Source organism: Cetorhinus maximus, chromosome 22 (genome assembly GCF_964194155.1).
Source record: "Cetorhinus maximus chromosome 22, sCetMax3.hap1.1, whole genome shotgun sequence".
Taxonomy (NCBI): domain Eukaryota; kingdom Metazoa; phylum Chordata; class Chondrichthyes; order Lamniformes; family Cetorhinidae; genus Cetorhinus; species Cetorhinus maximus.
In genome coordinates this window covers 6,439,931-6,460,319 of record NC_135900.1, presented here as the reverse complement: position 1 = coordinate 6,460,319, position 20,389 = coordinate 6,439,931, and the positions used below count along the sequence as shown (strand labels likewise).

The following is a 20,389-nucleotide window of genomic DNA, read 5'->3' as shown; positions in this document are numbered from 1 at the left end:
ATGCTGGTTTACGCACTGATGGCCTGGCTGATCAGGTCCCGAGCCCAATAGTGTGAATGGGCAGCAGCTGAGAAGCAGGAATGAGCGCACCTCACCATTAACCCAAATGGAAGCAACAGGAAAGTATCTCGATGTGGGTAAAGATACGCTGAGTGGGATAAGGAAGGAACAGAGTTTAACAGTAATAGTGCAACAGGGAGTAAGGTCCATGCAGGGAAAGGTAGTTTAAAAAAAAAAAGACTGAATTCACTATATGTGAACGTAAGAAACATTCACAATAATCTTAAATGAACTGGTGGCACATCTAGAGATAAGTGGCTTGGATCTAATTGCCATCAGAGACACGGGGAAGGATTTTCCCCTCATTAGGTGGGCGGGCCCTGGGAGCGGCCGCGCAACGGTCTACAACCCGCGATCAGGCCCCGATTTCACGCTGGCTGGCCAATTAATGACCAGCGTGAATCACACGCTGAAATGCTGAGTGCTGCCTGGGTGGGAGCGGAGGGGGTTGGGGCGAAAGAGGAGGAAGGCAAGTGTGGAAGTCAGCGTATGCGCGTGCTCAGTGAAAGCTCCCTGAAGGCACAGAACTGTTGGGCAGAACATTAAACAAGAACTTATTGTAGCTTTTAACAATGGCAATGTAATAGTTGTGGGAGACTTCAGTCTTCATATAGACTGGGACAATCAAACTGGCAAGAATTTGAGTTTGTAGAATGCTTTGTCAGTTTCTTGGAGCAATACGTTGTGGAACTAACTAGGGATAAAGCTATTTTAGATCTAGTATTGATGGCAATGAGACATGGTTAATTAGTTATGTCATAGTAAAAGGTCCACTGGAAAATAGTGATCATAACACAATTGCATTCCACCTTAAGTTTGAAAACAACATACTCCAATCAGGTTAGTTGGGTAAATGCACTAAAAGGTATGGTGGTAAATAAATAGTGGGAAACATTTAAAGAAACAATTCAAAATGTTCAATAAAGATACATTCCATTGAAAAAAAGCTCAGTGAGAAAGATTTACCCATGGCTCACTAAGGAGGTTAAGGATAGTATCAGAATAAAAAAAAGAGGCTGATATAATGTTGCAAAGAACAGTAGTAAGTTTGAGGATTGTGAGCATTTTCGAAAGGACCCCCAAAAGCTGATAGAGGAAAAAAAAGATGGAATATGAGAGTAAACTAGTCAGGACTATGTTCCAAATGCCAGAACACCAAGTGCTGCTGCTCCCACCCTGCTCTTGTCCTTCCTGGCCACGAAGCCTTTGTAATCAATGTGGTTGTGCTTCTCCTGCAGGTAGAATTGGACCCAGTTGTGCAGCCCCATAATCTCTCTTCCGCGTTTGGTCTCTCCAACAAACACATGTTCAAACCCTGAAGAGTCCCGCCTGGAGGAAACAAAAAAGACCAATAAAAAGTCTGAATATTCATCCATTGTAGAAGCCTCTTAGAACATTTAATGCACGAAATCTGCTGAATCTCACACGGAGAAGGAACGTTTAGCTCCAGTGCTCCGCGAGTGACACTAGTGTTTTCCTTATCTCAAACTTCCTTCCCTCCCAGTTTAAAAGACAGCAGAAGTTACATAGTTCATGACAGGAGAAAGTTCAAACATGAGTTAAAATTGACGGGCAGGCTTGAATTCCATACAATTACCCCCCGTAGGTGGACATTGGCTATGTTAAATGTCACATAATGTTAGCTCCTGGAGCTGTTCCAATGGGTGATTTGGTGTTTCCATGCACTTACACAGCTTGGCCACTGGGTGGCCAAGGTCCTGTCATAAACCCATTCGGTGAACATGAGGTTTTCGTGAGTAATTTTGAAACCAAATTATATGCAGTGAAAACTCAAAACATAAAAACAGGTCATTTGGCCACAGTTCTTTCAAACAAGTCTCGGTATCTGCGGCCTGACATTTTGGCGAGGTGGAGTGTGCCTTTTTTTAAAAAAAAGAAAGGCTTGCATTTATATAGCACCTTTCACAACCACCGGATACTCCAAAGTGCTTTACAGCCAATGAAGTACTTTTGAGACTTTGTCACTGTTGTAATGTCGGACAATTGGCAGCCAATTTGCACACAGCAAGCTCCCACTAGCAGTAATGTGATAATAACCAGATAATTGGTTTTTTGCCATGTTGATTGAGGGATAAATATTGGCCAAGACATCAGGGACAACTCCCCTGCTCTTATTCAAGTAGCACCATGGGCTCTTTTACATCCACCTGAGAGGGCAGGAGGGGCTTCAGTTTAGCATCGATCCTGAAAGATGACATCTCTGATGGTGCAGCACTCCCTTGACACAGCACTGGAGTGTCAGCCTTAATTTCTGCGCTCTTATGAAATGGAAGCAGTTCAAATAAGTTATATTTGCATTTGTAGGTGTTAGGAATGAGTTTTTAAACTTTAAAGTTTAAGTTTGATTTGTATTTCTGTACCTTGTGCGTTAAGGAAAGGTTAAATTGAGTTTTAGTTTCACTTTGAAGAGGTGGAACATGCACATATATGTTCCACGTGAGTTCATGACTTAAGAAGTTAAGCAAACACAAGGGGCAGAAATTTACGCTGGGCGTGCGCCTGAGTGTAAAACAGCGCGTGATATTTCGCGATATTAAGGCCATTAATGTATTAAACTGGGATTTTTCGCTGCCCGTCCAACGTTAGGGTTGGCAGACGGGTGAATCTGCTAGGCAGCCTCTGGATTTTTGAGGAAACCTCATCCAAGGGCGGGGTGAGGTTTCCGAGATTAATTTAAAAAAAAAAAATGTTTGGGCAGAAGTTTTATAATCTGTATGTTTGGGTGAGTGAGTCCAACGTGTGGACATATTTTTCCTGCATTTCAAAATCTTTATTTGATGGTTTTCAATTCTTCAGCGTCCCGAGGCAACTCTCTGCCTTCAGGGAGCTTTCACGGCGTGTTACCCCCTGCGCCCGCGCCGATATCAGTGCTCGCCCTCCTCCTCCTGCCCCCGCCCCAGCATCGCTGGACCTTTCAGTGCGCCTCTCTCGCTGGCTGCCCGCTAACTGGCCAGCCAGAGGGGAATCTTATTTGGGGGCCAATCACGGGTGGCCTGCCCGTTCCCCTGCCACTCCGGGGCCTGCCCGATGACCTCAACGTTCTGCCCGAGTGGAGAATTGAGCTGTTGCCTAGCAACAGGGGTCCAGAGAGGCAGGTCCCTCCCAACAGACACACAGAAAAACTAAAGGAACAGCAGTTTTAAGTTCAGTTTGAAGCCAAGACCCCAGAGGGTATGGACACCGGGAGAGGGAGCTGCAGGTTTTCCTAAAGGTCCCAAGGCTAAAGGTGTGAAACAGAAACAGGGGAAAGTCCCAAGAAGACCTTCTAGTCAAAGGAAAGACAGGAGCCTGGAAAAGGTCCTGTTAAGTGAAGTTAAGAGTGAGGGGCAGAGGGAAAGGCTCCAAGCTACAGATTTAAAGAGACTAAAGCTGCAGAAAGCAGATTTAAAGCAAGAACAGTTTGCAAGAGGCAAGAAGGTCCAGAGAGACAATTGAAGGTCTGTAGCTCTTTGCTGTGGGTGTGTGAAGTAGTGGTGTACTGTTGACGGCTGAGTCAGGGAGGGAAAGTGCGTGAAGATGGCTTGAATGCATGTGGCGACCCAGGGAAGAGGAACATCAGAAGGAGAGTTCGAAACCCTGGAGGTGAACCCTTGTGGAAGGTATGGAGAGAAAGCATTGGATTGGGAGAAGATTCCAAGGCGAGGTCTTGGAGAGTGGAGATTGGAAACCCTCGTGTGAAAGACAGAGTGCAGTGAGACTGGTTGGCTCAGAGTATGACAAGCATCTGGGGGGAGTTGAGGAGAGATCCATAGCGTCTAGTTGCGGTGACATTTGTCACTTGGTTTCGGAGTGTGGTCTGTCTGACTACAGGTCACCACAGATATACATAGACTGTGCACTTATCTTGAACATTAGAGTATAAGATAGCTCTTGTAACTTGTATTATCTTTATAAATCTGTATATATCTGTAAAGGTATAGTTGTGGGTGAAGGAGTATTGTAATGTAGTTCATCTTTTCTTGTTCAATAAATGTTTTATTCTTTCGTTAAAAGTTCATCAGTTGACTCTGTTCAGTAGCTACTCTCCACATACCTAAACAAACAAAAAAAGTTAGGATCTATCAAGCTGGGTTCCACCCTGGGATCAGGCTTGTCCAGGGGTAACCTCAGCTATGGGTCATAACAGTACTCAAGTCCTGAAGTGGGACTTGAACCCAGAACTTTGTGGCTTGGGTGAGAGTGCTACCAACTGAGCAACTTTAATTCAGTGAATTGTGGGCACGCTTCCTAAACTAACCCCCTGACCAAAGATTTGTAGCTTGCCCCTGTGGGCTGTCTCAGTTAGCTCCCAGAACTCCATCACTTGGCCAACTGCATCGGCAACACCAACACCACCAGCCCCCGCCGACCCTGGACAGATTACTGCCCCTTCCCCACTGGAAAAGTTTCAGAGTTCACAGCCCCTCATACCTTCTCGCTCACAGAGAGATCACAACCCCCGGCAGAATTTGCCACCCACTCAGTGACACACCTTTTAAAAAAAATATATATCATTTACGGGATGTGGGTGTTGCTGGCTAGGCCCAGCTTTTATTGCCCATCCCTAGTTGCCCTTGAGAAGGTGGTGCTGAGCTGCCTTCTTGAACCGATGCAGTCCACGTGGTGTAAGTACACCCACAGTGCTATTAGGGAGGGAGTTCCAGGGTTTTGCACTTCTAGCCTGATACAGATTCTTCTTCTGCCTCTTGTTCCCTTTGCCACCTCCCACCTGCCCTCTCATCCCCATCCCGTCTGCCCACCCCCTGGCCTCCACCCCTCATCATTCCACCCCTCCCCCTCGCTTGCTCTGTTCCTCCCCTTCCCACTGCCTTGTACCAATTGCCCCCGCCGGGACTCCGACCTTCCTTTACCTGACAATTACACTTGGTGTTGAGTCCCTGTGCACCGTTCCATAAGTAATCGACTGACCAATAATAGTAAATGCTGCTACTGAAACAAAGCTTGGCTGAAGGGACCCTGGGTCACATCTGGCGCAGACAACTGTCAGAAATGAACTAAATTCTGTTAGACGCTTTACTGTCAGAAACATACCCACGGTTTCCTCCTCTGGAATACAGCTGAAACCAGATGTCGTAGAGATGTTGCTTGAACTCCTGTGGATCAGCCGATGTGAGATTTTTACCAGCAAGGTACTGATGAGCTAACTGAGGAAAGGACAATTGCGAGAGTCATGGTCAACGTATTGGATTTCACAGTTACTGCTCAGTTTAATCTGCTGATATTAACGTCCTCTAATTTAATTGCAATTCAGACACCAGAGCGGGGGGGGAGGGGGGGGGCAGTTTTAACCTAACTCATCCTATGGGGGTAACCGACCAATCGGATCAACTGAACCCGAGATCACGCTCCATTAAACGGGAATCTGTCTGTTGCCCGACGCGTGGGCCCAATTAAGATTCATCCCTCAGTCAGTTGGATAAAGTCACTGACCTTTGAAATACAGATAACAGGCACAGGGAGCAGTTTGGAGTTGTTGTGTTCAATAGCCAAACAAAATGTCGCCAATTCGTATAATGAACAGGTTTTAACTGGTGCTTGATGGTACATTTTACCCATGGTGTCAGGTCAGGGAAGAATCTCACAGCTAAAATAGTCAAAGCATTAAAAACAGAAACTCTGATCATTATTTTGTCAGGAATGTGATTGAAGGTGACAAGTACAGATACACAGATATCCAACATGGACAGGCCACTCTAAGATGCTAGGAAACCAGACCTGTGAAACGGAAGAATGCAACCAGGATTGTAAGACTTTATAAAAACATCCTGGAGTGTGTATGATTACTTTTAGTAACGTGGAGAGATTTGGCAGGACTTTGCTTCAGGAAATGAAGTTGGATATGGTCCATGACGGGGCACATTGTACACAACTTGTGGAAACCAGGAATTGGCAAAAGTTCTGAAGTTTAGATCCCAAAATTACTCATCACTCAGACAAGTGCTGATTCCCTTCATGACTCCGAAGTCTTCAATCCTTATCGTATATTCCCTGACGGGAACAGATTCATGTCCCTTACTCTCAACAAGAGGTTACCCACCTTTGAGCCTCATTGTTTTTCAAACAATACGCATCGTGGGTTCCATGGGTATCACTTAGTTGTAGGATCCCAGCTACAATGTAAAGTTATCAGCCCTTTGGTAGGACTCTTGGCTCCAAGTCAGGAGGTTGTGGGTTCAAGTCACACTCCAGAAACTTGGCTACATAACCCAGGCTGACACTGCCAGTGCAGTACTGAGGGAGTATTGCATTGTCAGAGATGTTAAATCAAGTCCCCGTCTGCCCTCTAAGGTGCACGTAAAGATGCCGTGGCGCTATTTTTGAAGACGACCAGAGAGTTCTCCCCGGTATCCTGGCCATTATTTATCTCTTGATCAACAGCACAAAAACAGATTATCCTTGTCATTATCATATTGCTGGTTGCAGGAGCTTTCTGTGGGCAAATTGGCTGCTGTTTTTCCTGCATTACAACATTGACTACACTTCAAAAAACAAGTACTTCATTGACTGTAAAGTGCCTGATGTCCTGAAGCTGTGGAAAGCGCTAGATTGATACAAATACTACGGATGGGAATATGTTCTTATGGATTCGGTGTTATCAGTGATGGTCTCTCTCAGGGGAATAAACTGCTTGGTGTGCTGTCAATCTCTGGTCTAACAACTGGTGAAGTGGGACAGATTACAAAAGGGTAAAGTAAGAAGGGTTGATGTTACTGGACTGATAACCCAGAGAACAAGATTTCAAAATGCACCATTGCAATTTAAGAATTTGAATCCGGTTTCAAAAAGGAAAGAGCTTCTGTCATTAAAAGTGACCGTGAAGCAGTCGGATTGTTGTAAAAACCCAAACTGGTTCGCTAACCTCCTTTAGGGATGAAAAGCCTGTCATCCTTACCTGGTCTGGGCCCATGTGTGACTCCAGTGGACGACTCTTAACTTCCCTCTGAAGTGACCCGGCAAGGCCCTCAGTTATGTCAAACCCCTGCCCAGCAGTAACCCACCACCACCATCGAGTGAAAACTAGGGATGGGCAGACTGGCAATGAATAAAAGCGATTAAAACATCTTTGTGTGCGTCAGCGTTGATGAGCTTTGGGCTCCGAGAAATCTAAAAAAATGTCCAAAGGGACCTGGGTGTCCTTGTTCATGAGTCACTGAAGGCTAGCATACAGATGCAGCGAGCAATCAGGAAGGCAAATGGTATATTGGCCTTCATCGCAAGAGGATTTAAGTACGGGAGTAAAGATGTCTCGCTGCAATTACACACAAACATACAGATTAGGAGCAGGAGTAGGCAATTTGGCCTCTTTGAGCCCATTCTGCCATTCAATAAGATCATGGCTGATCTGATTGTGGCCTCAACATTATATTCCTGCCTACCCCCTGATAACCTTCGACTCCCTTGTCAGTCAAGAACTTATCCAGCTCTGCCTTAAAATGATTCAATGACCCTGCCTCCACTGCTTCGCACCTGGAGTATTGTCCACAGTTTTGGTCTCCTTACCTAAGGAAGGATATACTTGCCATAGAGGGAGTGCAACAAAGGTTCACCAGACTGATTCCTGGGATGGCGGGTTTGTCTTATGAGAAGAAATTGAGGAAACTGGGCCTGTATTCTTTAGTTTCAAAAAAATGAGATGTGATCTCAGTGCAACTTACAAAATTCTTACAGGGCTCAACAGGGTGGATGTGGACAGGATGTTTCTCCCAGCTGGTGAGTCTAGAACCAGGGGACACAGTCTCAGAATAAGGGGCAGACCATTTAAGATTTGAGATAAGGAGGAACTTCTTCACTCAGAGGGTGGTGGATCTTTGGAATTCTCTACCCTGTGGAGTCTCAGTCATTGAACATGTTCAAGAGAGAGGTGGATAGCTTTCTGGATACTAACGATATCATGGGATATGGGAATAGTGTGGGGGAAGTGGTGTTGAGGTAGATGATCAACCATGATCTAATTGAATCGTGTAGCAGCCTCGATGGGCCGAATGGCCTACTCCTGCTCCCATGTTCCTAGGTCCTAAAATGATCCGTGATTCTGCACCTGTGGTAGCATCAACTGTTGCTAAAGAAACTCTGCATCAAGTGAAGCCATCGACTCCTCTATATCAGCTGGGTATCCCTGGATTTCTAAGGCTGACTGTATTCGTTTATCTGCTTCTGAATATTGCAAAAGAAAAAAAAAACACATGACAACCATTCCCTTTCTGAGCTCAATGCAGAATTAGATACAATGATCTGAGGCGCCAGAGACCCACATTGTGGAATCTTGCAGAATATGTTAATCCTTTTGACAGATGTTGGTAGCTCAGGGATTTAGTGGAAGGGTCAGTGCCAAAGAACACTGCTGGGAACCCGGGTCCAGCTCATCCATTCACTCTGCAACATTCTAATTTGTCCCTGAGCTCCTTGACTCTAATGCCATGATTTTTGATTTATACTGGCTCTAATTGGCTGGCTAACATTTGCCAAAACCTAGAAAATCATTACAAAACAGCAAATGCATCAAAAACTCAGCAGGTCTGGCAGCATCCGAGGAGAGAGAAACAGGGTTAATGTTTCAAGTCCAGTATGACACTTCTTTTATCCTAGAAAATCACTTTGAGCACCTACAACAGAACATTCCGGAGATTCACGCTCCAGGATCAGCTAGTTTCACTATCCACTCTCCTGGGAAAATATAATAATAGAAATATAGACAAGCCCAATTGGCTCAAATAAACAAACTAAAGCCCGACGTTCCGACTAATCCACTCCTGGAGAGACACTGACGGCTTTGGCCATGAGAAATTTAATCTACAATGTGGTTTGCCAAAAGAAAAAAAAACCACTGGTGAAACAGCACAGGCGGTAGAGGGTTACATAATGGACTCAGCATGGACTCAATGGGCTGAATGGCTGCTTTCTGTGCTGTAACGATGCTACAATGCTGGAATTGCTTCATGGGCACCACGGAGTTACATTCTCATAGAATCTTACAGTACAGGAGACCATTCAGCCCATCTGTGCTGGCTCTTTAGCACAGCTATCCAATTAGCCCCACTCCTCCACTCTCTACCCGCAGCCCCTGCAATTTTTCCCCCTTCGAGTCTTTAACTAACTTGCTTTTTAAAGTTACCATTGAATCTGCTTCCCTTTCAAGCAGTTCATTCCAGATCACAACCACTCACTGTATACATTTCTTTTTCCTCCTTATGTTCACCTCTGATTCTCTTAAAACTGCATCTTCTGGATAAATTTCCAAGATTGTATTTGGCCCCTGGCTTTCTCCCCCAGAGACTGTGCTGCTATTGTATGGGGTGGGGTGGGGGGGGTTGGAATGACACGGTATCTCCAGATAATATTCAGTGCAGCTAAAGAAAGATGCGAGGCTCAGATTTATCCTGTGGGCCGATGAATAGATGAACAAGCCAATGAGAGACACTGCACTCAGCAGCTTGCTGCATTTCAAAATGACTGTGCTCCTTTTTTTTAATTTAAAGCTGCATTGAATGCTGAGCTTCTCACCATCGTGGACGTTCCCTCATTTGCAATAACCCTGCATCTTAAACTCTCAGTTCTTCTGACTTGAGCCCTTTTGTGCACTTTCCCTAATCCTTCTCCTGACCGTTGGTGGCTGTGCTTTCAGTCCCCCCTCAGTCCCATGCAAGCATTCAACCTCTTTCAAGGTGCTCCTTAAAGCCCAACTCTTTAAGCAAGTTATTGGTCACTTCTCCCAACACTTGTTCTCCTTTGCATCCAGGTCCAAATTTTACTTATACCTCTGTGAAGCCTCCTGGGACATTTTGCCACACTAATGACACGGTATCAATCTTCTGGTTAAAATCAGGGGATCAGCTGCTTTGCAAGAAGAGGAACATTGTGTCTTTGTACCAACACAACGCATTATTCTGGTAAAGATGTCCCACTGGGGCTACAAAGCCAAATTTTTGTTAAGCAAACAACGGGCGAATTTCTACCCGGGTCACTTAAGAGGCCGTAAACATTCTGCCTCCGGTAGTGTGTTCCTGAAGAGTTCCTTTATATGAAGTGCAATAAATGTGAGTCTTGCCCAGAGTGTGGCAGACAGGAAGTGCCCGCTTGATGTGCTGATGTTCCAACAGTTCGAGTCACTTGGCTGCTTTATAAATTCAACTGACACAGCTCCTGCCACGTGTGGCATTCATGATTTGAGAAATCTGGCACAATTCACAAGTCCATTTGCCGACACCACCCACCTGCATGACTTTTGTTTCGAGAATCGCATCGAGAAAGCGACTATTTTCAGCCCTCTCTTCCGGAGTCACCACCTCAGCAATCCCAGTCGACATTTCATAATTGTCCAGGAGGACAACGAAGGCTATTTAAACAAATAATTAAATATTAAATTATGCCACTGTACAGAACGATTTACCAAAAATATTATCTTTTAAAAGTATCTCAAAATGTGCAACTAAGACGTTCTCTAAGGTGGGAAAAATCTAAAAAGAGAGAAAACCCAGTTGGGTGAAATAAACGAACCAAAGTCTTATGTTCTGACTAAGCCGTTCCGGGAGAGACGCTGGAGAGTTTGTCCAAGAGAAAATCTAATCTGCAATGCAGTTGGCCAAAAAATACACTGGTAAAATGGCACAGGTGCTAGAGAGCTACACGACGGACTCAGCATGGACTTGATGGGCCGAATGGCCTCCTTCCGCACTGTAACGATGTGACAATGCTTTAATTCGGTGGTGGGCAACCTGCGACCTGCACGCGGCCCGTCGGGGTTCCGAGTGCGGCCCAAGAGAGGTTTTGTCCACGTGCAGCATCGCGCTGCTACGAGTCGATCAGCACACCCGGCGAATTATGGATAGGCAGCCGCAGTTAAACTGTTGTGGTTGCCGGTAGACGTGGGAGGTTGCGCCTTTGATACTTTTGGCAGTAATTCAGTCCGTACACACTGACGGCTCTACGTTTAACCCCTGGTGAATAGAGAGAGAGAGACAAGCCACGAAGCAATTCCAGAGATTTCATTCAGATCTTATTTAATTTGGCCCCAACGGATCGCTTTGTGTTGAAGCGGTGAGACAAAGAAGGAGAATCGAGTGCAAAAATCAAAAAAAGTACAGAGGAAGTAGTAGTAGCCGAAAAAGGGGGAAATCAGTGACGAGGCCGAATGGTAAAAGAAAGTTGGGAGCTGGATTATTTTGTTATTGAACAGAAAGGGAGGACGTTTAGCTTAATTTTGCAATGAGGTGATCTCAGTTCCAAAAATAAATACAACGTTAAGAGACATTATGAAGCACGCCATTCCTCTCACGGGGCAACCTTTCCGGTAGGTTCTGCCCAACGTGCTCGACAGCTTCCAAACCTGAAGGAAGCCGTGGAAACACAGAAGCAGGTACTTAAGACGAGCATTAAATGAGAGTGACGCAGTGACTCTGGCCAGCTTTCGTATTGCCTGATTACTTGCGAAAACAATGGAAAGCCATTCATTAGTGAAACAACGCCTCACCGAATCCTCGGGGGTTTCATTTGCTGGGTTTAAAAACCAAGAGGAGACGATGAAACGTGTTAAAGGTCTGCAACTCAACAGACATACCGAGAGTCGCAGAGTGCAAGGTATAGCTGCCGATCTGACAGGGCAGCTTTTACAGAACTGTACGTTCAGGTGAGGTTATCGGTATAGCGCTGGATCATGGCAAAGATATTAATGACATTGCCCAGCTCTGCATATGGGTTCATCGTGTTGACCAGCGATCTGAACGCGACAGAAGAATTTTTAGATCTCTTGGGGAAACACGGGTGAGCACAGGGCTCAGTATTTTTCAAGGCATTTGCTGTTTATTTTCCCCACCAAAGAGCACGAGTTACCTTTGGAAAAAACTGCATCAGTTACAACAGATGGGTGTCCCTCTTTGGAGGGAGCAAAGCTTTGTTGAAAGCTTGTGCACCTGACATATTTGGTGCGCGTTGCACAACACGCCAAGAAGTGTTCTGCGCCAGACGTGACAAGTGAGACAGACCGAAAGCTATAAATGGACAAAGTGGAACAGATTGTTAACTCCATACCCGCTCGCCCCCCTGCACCACATCAGTTTGCGGAACTTGTGGCCCAAACTGAAACAGGATATGGAGACCTCGCCACGCCCACTGAAGTGCGCTGGCTGAACCGTGGTAAAGTACTGGACCCGCCTCCTGGCACCTCTACCAGAAACCCAGCAGCCCCTTGCTCAGGAATCTCAAATCTAACCAGAGTTAGAGGATGAAAACTGGATTTTGGATGTGGCTTTTCTCGCTGACATCGCTGGTCACCTGAACGCGTTGAACGAGTCGTTGCAGGGGGAGAAAAAAAACCACCTCGTGCCCACGATAGTTGCTAGTGTCAGGAATTCACACGACACCTGCAGGTAAAGTCCGCTCAGTTACCATCACGTGACTGCACACACTTCCCAAATTTGAAAAAAAAAAATGCTGGAAAAACACTCTGATCAGGGAAATGAACCTGATCCATCAGTCCACATACAAGGGCTGTCCACACTGGCAGAGTGATTCGAGAACCGCTTTTCTTCCCTGAGTGACCTGAAACCTGAACTCTTGTTGCTTTCAAATCCATTTGAATTTAATCTGAGCAAATGTGGCACAGTACGGCAAAGGCTTGTGGGAGGGGGCGGGGGGTCGATAAAAGGAAGTTTGAGGAGGAATTAATTCATGTTCGTGCCCTGGATGAAGACAAAATGAACCAGCTAAAAGAGGAAAGGTACACGAGAAGTTTGGTTGAATGTCCCCGGTCCAGTTCTCCGCCAATGCATTGCAAAGCTGATGCCAATCTTTGGATCGACATCCACATGTGAGCAGGCTTATTCTGCTATGGGACACATCAAATGCAAGAAGCACCACAAGCTAATGGAGTAAAACCTCAGCGCTGAACTGGGAAGCATCCGCATATCCCCGAGTCCTAATCTAAGATCCAACCAGAAGGCAGACGGAGTATGATGTAAAGGAAGCATAAATATTTATTCCGTTTTTACCATTTGAAGCTGATGACAGTTCTATTAATATATGAATGATTCAACATTTTCTGTAACTCATTAGGAAATATTCGGCGCATATTAAACGTATTTAATCTTATTCGTGGGGTCATGGCCGATGCCCCATTTCAATCCTGCAGCCCACGGCGATGCAGGAGGGCCACTCACGTGGCCCACTCGCTAGCCCAGGTTGCCCAGCGCTGATTTAACAGCCCTGTAGCCCTGCTCACTGTAAGTCGAGTGACGCAGTGTGTTGAAAACGCAGGAACATTATACCATACGCTGCAGAATGCATTATTCTGCTAAAATGGAGCAGTGTTCGAACCGGTCTGTCCCTTAATTAGTGCAAACTCTGATCACCGAGGGGTTAACTGCTGTTGCCGAGCAGCTTGGGGTCCTCCGCACAATCCGGAATCAGAACCGGGTGTAAAACAGATAGCCAGAAGGAAAGTAGTGAACCGATCACATCAGCTCTTCAGACTGGTGTTCGATGATCAAACTCAGTAAACTCTGATTCCTATGGTCAGCCTGAATATTACACAAACTTTAGAACCTACCAGCAAAGGACTTGATCGTCCGTAAACGCTCCTCGTTAACGTAGGAGAACAGTGGCCTGCGGGCATTGTCTTTTGCATTGTTACTTCCAGCAGGGACATAAGAGGCTTTTCCCTGCAAGAGAAGCAGAGGTTGCTTTTATTGCTAGTCCGACAGCAGAATAACCGACATTACCCAATACTGCACCTTCAAGTTCCTCGCCAAGCCACACACCATCCTGACTTGGAACTATATCGCTGTCCCTTCATCGTCACCGAATCGAAATCCTGGAACTCCTTCCCTCACAGCACTGTGTGGGTGCACATGGACTGCAGTGGTTCCAGGTGGTGGGCGGCTCACCACCATCTTCTTCTCAAGGGCAACTGGGGATGGGCAACAGATGCTGCCCCCCACCCCCCTCGGACAATGCTCACATCTCACAAGTGAGTAAAATAAAAACCGCTCTGTATAAATCCCAATGCAACCCCAACACTGCCCAACACCACTCTAAACAAAATCCAACTCGACCGACACGGTCCACTGCGCCAAAGGTATGTCCAAACGCAGTTTCTAAAGCTGCTTGAAAACGATGCTAACCTGCACAGAGATCTGATAGTCTTTCCCAGGCAGAAGGCGGTTCTTGTCTGCTTTCCAAAGTTCATTCAGTATCTTGGAAAGGTCCTCGTTCATTACCATTCTGGGAGGGGAACAAAAACACAGCAATATATGAAAAACACTTTTTTGTTTCGAGGGAGAGGGGATGAACTTCCTTTGGTTCTAGTCGTAGCTTCGGTCTGTCCCACGCAGAAACAAACACAGCCAGTTTTGTTCCGATACCGTATGAAGTGAGACTTGCACTAGCAGCCTCAGGACATCCCAAGACGTTTATAGCCAATAAGGTACTTTTTTTCTTTAAAGAAGTGTAGAGTCACTGGTGATTTCAATTACAAGTCAGCAGCTAATGACAGAGGGATAAAAACAAAATCCTCCACAGATGCCGTCAGGCCTGCTGAGTTTTTCCAGCTATTTTTATTTTAATTACAGAGGAAAGTAACTTAGTACAGGAAACAGTCTAAAGGCAAGACAGACGAGTCAAAACATCTGCGTTCTTGATCCAGTATCTTTCACTTCCTGACCATGATAATTTTGGCCAAAACCCAACTATTTCTTGGCATGCATTCCTCAGATCAGTTCTGTACTCTATCAGGAATCCCTCATTTCAGCCCAGTTCAAGGCTCCCTAAAAAGAAGGCACTGGGAGGAGACTCTTCAGCCCATCGGGTTAATTAGGTCCATGTTTAGGGTTCATACAGACTGATTTGGGAGCTCGACAAGCCTTGGCGCCGCTTATAAGTCCGACCTGTTCAACTAGGATGATTTCAACAAAGCCATTGGTCACTGCGCTGAGCAAAGCCAATTCCTTAAGTTAACTCCATTGGGGAAGGGGGTGGGGGGGCGAAAGGTTTGTTTCCTAACTCACCATCTCCTCGGGGCAATTGGGGATGGGCAACAAAAGCCAGATTGGTTATCGACACCCATATCCTGAGAATAATTTTCCTTAAAAAAAACATCTCTATTTACCTTCATTCGTGATGTTGGTTCTTGGATTTTTACTCCAGGCTCCACTTACAATATCTGCTCAGCTACTGCAGAACACTTAAAAGGGACATAACCAGAGCATAACATTCCCCTCGTTCTTGGCCCTGACCCTAATGAATTTATTTGTTCATCAGATGTCCCACGTGTTTCCTGAATCAGCCACAGGGGGGGTTGGGGGTGGGGGGAATTCTTCAGGGTTTTAACACTCAAACCAGTTTAAGTACTAAACTTACAAAATCCCTTTTTGTATAGAATTCATCTGTAACTGTAATCCTGGGATGAACGGGGAAGGGGTTGACTTATCAAGAACGGGTTAGGCCTTTATTCATTAGAGTTTAGAAGGACGAGGGGTGATCTTATTGAAACGTGCAAGATTCTGAGGGGACAAAAGCAGAAAAGGCTGGAAAAACTCAGCAGGTCGGACAGCGTCTGTGGAGAGAGAGAAACAGGGTTAACGTTTTGACTCTGTACGACTCTTCTTCAGAACTTCCGGGTTCTGAGGGGATCTTGACAGGGTAGGTGTTGAGAAGATGTTTCTGCTAGAGGGGGGAGTCTCGAACTAGGGGACATAGTTACAGAATAAGGGGACACTCATTTAAAACTGAGATGTGAAGGAATTTTTTCTCAGAGGGTAGTGAATATCTGGAATTCTCTACCCCAGAGAGTTGTAGAGGCCAGATCACTGAAAGTATTTAAAGAGGAGGTGGATAGATTTTTGAAATATCGGGGAGTTGAGGGCTATGAGGCACGAAAGAGGAGTTGAGGCCTGGGGCAGATCAGCCATGATCTTATTGAATGGTGGGACAGGATTGAGGGGCCGAATGGCTCCTATTTCTTATGTTGTGTAGCAATTGGAAGACAAAAAAGATGATCATCATTTTAATGTTTCGCTGGGTTTTAGGGGTTTCATAGTTGGAAGCAAAACATTTAAAAGGTATGAAGTTTTCATATTCCCAAACGCATAGCTAACCACAGTTGTCAGCTGTGGCTCAGTGGGTAGCGCTCTTACCTCCGAGTCAGGAGCCGTGGGTTCGAGTTCCACTCGAGACTTGACCACGAAACCTAAGCCGAGTCTCCAGAGCAGTACTGAAGGGGTGCTGTGCTGTGGGAGGTGCCGTATTTTGGATGGGACATTAAGCCGAGGTCCCGTCTGCGCAGTCGGTGAGACATAAAATGTCCTGTGGTCACTATTGAAGAGCAGGGGAGTTCTCCCGGGTGGTCCTGGGCCAATATTTATCGCCCAATCAACATCACTACAGATTATCTGGTCATTATCTCATTGCTTTTTGTGGGAGCTTTCTGTGCACAAATTGGCAGCCATGTTCCTTACACTGCAACAGCGACTAAGCTTCTGAAGAGCGCTAATTCGTTGGACAGGCAAAAGCACTTTGCAGCCAGAGGATGTGAAAGGTGCTACATAAACGCAAGTCCTTTTTTTCTGCAAAAGCTGTATGATAGATGTGAAGTGCAGGATATGTCAAGGTATTGGGTGGGTGAGGGGGGGGGGGGTGGGGGAGCATGCGGAGAATAGGGAGTGGGGTGCAGTGTTTTACTCTGTGGTCTGATGGCTAACGAATTGGAGTTTTCAATTCTATTATTACAGATCAAAATCAGCTAGACTAAACGATTCAGCTAGCCTTAAAAACAAATCGGAAATCTCACAGGCTGCGGCAGTACCTCACCCTCCTCCCACCCTCCCCTGCCCCCTCCACAATTCGCTTTGATTCTAAAGAAGAAGCCAGGCTTTCTAAATAGTGATAGTTGATCCTCCACAATTCTGTTGCTCGAGGCGATAGCATCTTACAGCACAAAAGCAGCCCATTCAATCCATCGTTCAAGTGTTGGCTCCTTTACAGCTATCCAATTAATCCTACATTAGATCAGAGGGGAAAACAAAGACATTTTTTCCTATTGTATTTTTCTCTCTCACTCTTTCCCTTCCCACCTTTCTTAGAGCTTCCATTCACAATCCCTCTCACATTTCCCTGGCTATTAGAATCTGTTGATCTCATAGCCTTACCTTTCCATCTCTTTTGTTTCTCTCAACTGTGTATCTCCCTCTCTGTTCACTTCTCTCACTCATTCATTTATTCAATCTATACTGTTACGGCCGGGATGGGAGGAGTGTGTGAATTATCAAGTCCAACTATTCCGCAGACAGCACCATCTCTGTAATGAAATATCCCAACACGGTGCTTCACAGAAGCATTGCAAAAAAAAGTATGACACTGAGCCGCACTAGGAGATATTAGGTCAGATGACCAAAAGAGGTAGGTTTTAAGGAGTGTCTCAAAGGGGGACAATGAGGGAGAGGGGTGCCGGGAGGGAGTTCCAGAGCATGGGGCCTAGTCAACTGAAGTGAAGGTCACCAACAGTGGTGCAATTATGACTGGGGACGTTCACCTTTGTCACGATCGATCAGACACACACAGGCACACAATGTGTGCAAACTTCATCAACGTCATTATCAGTTTTAAGTTGCAGTATTTTAAATTACAGGATACACACGATGTGGTGGGTGAGGGGGCGGTTTGTAGCATTAAAAAAAAAATTACCGTTCTAGTTAAGCGGGAAGCTATTAATTACTCAAAGTAGGGGTGGGATCAATCACAGGCACTCCCAGTACAAACTGCACTACATTAGACGGGCTCTCAAAACAGTGATTAGAAAAATACTGTTCAGCCACTTCAATTCTTTGATCATTGCAAAGTCAAAGCAGAGATTGTGCACCATTTGCAAATTCAATGAATTTCAAACGGTTGTGTGGATAAAAGGACTTTTAAAAAATAAAAATTCAAGCATACGTTTTGCTTATTGAACAGAATAAAATAGAATTTATACAGCACCTTCCACAGCCAAAGTCCCAAAGTCTTTCGGAGCCATGAGATTACCACTAAAAGTTGTCACTGCTTTGTTGTGAGGTCCTACACAGTTTATTCCCCAATAAAGTCTGTGAACACTAAAATACACCCCGTGTGTTGTGAAAGCATTCACATTTTAAAGTTGGTGTGCAAAGATTGGTACCATTAAATGGAGGCCAGATCACCCATCGGGTGCACCCAGTTCACTCGGAGGGAGCACCAGTCACGGAAAATTGTGGGCACCTCAGTTCGCTTTTCCCAAATACACGGCAGGGTAAAGATCTCACTTTGGCTGCAATGGTGAAATTGGGTTCATTAGATCGATTCCTAGGGTGAGAGCGCTGACCAATGAGGAGGGGGTGACCTGAGTAGATCTACACCAACTGCAGTTTAGGAGAATGAGAAGTGATCTCACTGAGACAAAAGGTTCTGAGAGGGTTCGATAGGGTAGGTGCTGGAATGGTGTGTTCCAGGTCAGGCTAGAGGGGCTGAATGTTCTTCTCCTGCTCCTGTTTCTCAATGTCCTTTTGAAGGTGTTGCTGGTTGGGTTAATGGCCGGCATCTATCCCCGTGTACGATGGGCACGCGGCAAATCAGATCCGTCCGCGATGGGGTAGCTGCGGGTCGTACACGTTTGCTGATGGCTGAATAGACCAATCCGAGAGAGGCAGGTTCTGCCCGTGAAGGGGTTATCAGGTGTTAGTGTGGGTTGTTGTTGTTTTCCCAGGTGTTGGCACCTGTTTCAAGTCATTGCAGCCGCTGATGGTCAGGGCAGCGCATGCTGGCCCACAGGACATGCTGCCATTTTCCTTGGTCATCAGCTGGCGTCTCCCAGGTGCAAAAATAATCGAGGCTTGGGGCCTTTTGGGTGGCCTCCTGGTGTCCTGACTCTGGCTACCTCGCCATACGGAGAGTCCTTAGGTATAGGCCCGGCTTCCACCCTGTGGACACAGCCAAGTCAGTGCAGTCAGCTCTGCCTGATGAGTGTCATTGAGAGGACTCTGCCGCCCTTGTGTTTCTGCCCTTCCGCCAGAATCTCAGACCGGAAATGGCAAACAGCAGAGATGAAAGTTGTTGAGCTTCCTTTCTCGATAGCCACAAGTCATCCGGGTTTCACAGCAATACAGCAGGCTGACGAGGACACAAACTCCATATATCAGCAACTTGATCCTCGGAGTCAGCGTGCTGCTAATCCATGCACATTTTATGAGTCGCCCAAAGGGTGGTGGCTGCTTTCCCTGCGCGTGCATCAGGTTCTGCATTAAGGGACAGATTGTCTGTCACCGCAGACCCAAGGTAGCAGAATTGGCCAGCTGCTTCCAGCGTTATGTTATTTAGTGTGATCAAAGGCAGAGATGTGACACCCTGTCCCATAACCATCATTTTCTTCACACAGGGAGAACAAGTTACAGCTGAGTTTCCACGTGAGCATAGAGTTCTCTGATCAAGACGTGCTGTATTTTTGTCTTTGTAACTGTCTACAGTTCAAATTTCTGCTAAAAGACATTGGCATGATGACGGACATAAGATTTTCCATGAACCAGCCCATTCTGATTAACGGAAAGGTGTCGTTCAACTTTTTCCTTGCAATAGTCGATGTATTTAAGAACAGTATCCAGTTTTATTAATTCTGCTGAAATTATCACACAAAATAAGCATATAATAAGTGTCCAATCCTCCACCAATATCCGGAGAACATTCAGGCTTGGGCTGAAAAGAGGCAAGTAACACAAGTTCCAGGCAATGGCCATCGGCAACAAGAGAGAATCTAACCATCACCTCTTGACATTCAATGGCATTCCCATCGCTGAATCCCCCACTATCTACATCCTGGAGTTACCATTGACCAGAAGCTGAACTGGACCAGTGATAAAAATACTGTGGCCACAAGTCAGAGGCTGGGAATTCTGCAGTGAGTATCTTACCTCCTGACTCCACAAAGCTTGTCCACCATCTACAAGGCACAAGTCAGGAGTGTGATGGAATGTTCTCCACTTACCTGGATGAGTGCAGCTCCCACAAAACTCAAGAACCTCGACACCATCCAGAAAAAAAGCAGCCCGCTTGATTGGCACCCCACCCAGTACCTTCAACATTCACTCCCTTCGCCACCGACAGACAGTGGCAGCAGTGTGTACCGTCACAGACTACACTGCAGAAACTCACCAAGACTCTTTTGACAGCACCTTTCAAACCCACGACCACTATCTCCTAGAAGGGCAAGGGTTCATGGAACACCACCACCTGCAAGTTCCCCTCCAAGTCACATATTATCCTGACTTGGAACTGAAACAAAATACTGTGGATGCTGGAGATCTGAACTAAAATGAAA

At 45.9% G+C, this 20,389-nt stretch overlaps 1 protein-coding gene across 2 annotated transcripts in view; it reads right to left on the bottom strand.

The window, feature by feature from the left end:
* endouc (endonuclease, polyU-specific C) overlaps positions 1-20,389 on the bottom strand; it is a 35,568-nt gene that overhangs the window by 2,771 nt on the left and 12,408 nt on the right. Inside the window, exons 1-6 of one of the 2 annotated variants that reach the window (XM_078567683.1) lie at positions 17,217-17,241; positions 14,196-14,295; positions 13,622-13,733; positions 10,293-10,414; positions 5,113-5,225; positions 1,236-1,389 (exon numbers count right to left, since the gene is read on the bottom strand). In XM_078567683.1, coding sequence (XP_078423809.1) covers positions 1,236-1,389; positions 5,113-5,225; positions 10,293-10,414; positions 13,622-13,733; positions 14,196-14,295; positions 17,217-17,224 — 609 coding nt within the window. In that variant the 5' untranslated portion in view covers positions 17,225-17,241. Of the gene's footprint in view, positions 1-1,235; positions 1,390-5,112; positions 5,226-10,292; positions 10,415-13,621; positions 13,734-14,195; positions 14,296-17,216; positions 17,242-20,389 lie in introns of those variants that run through there. The other variant, XM_078567682.1, reaches the window with a different exon arrangement.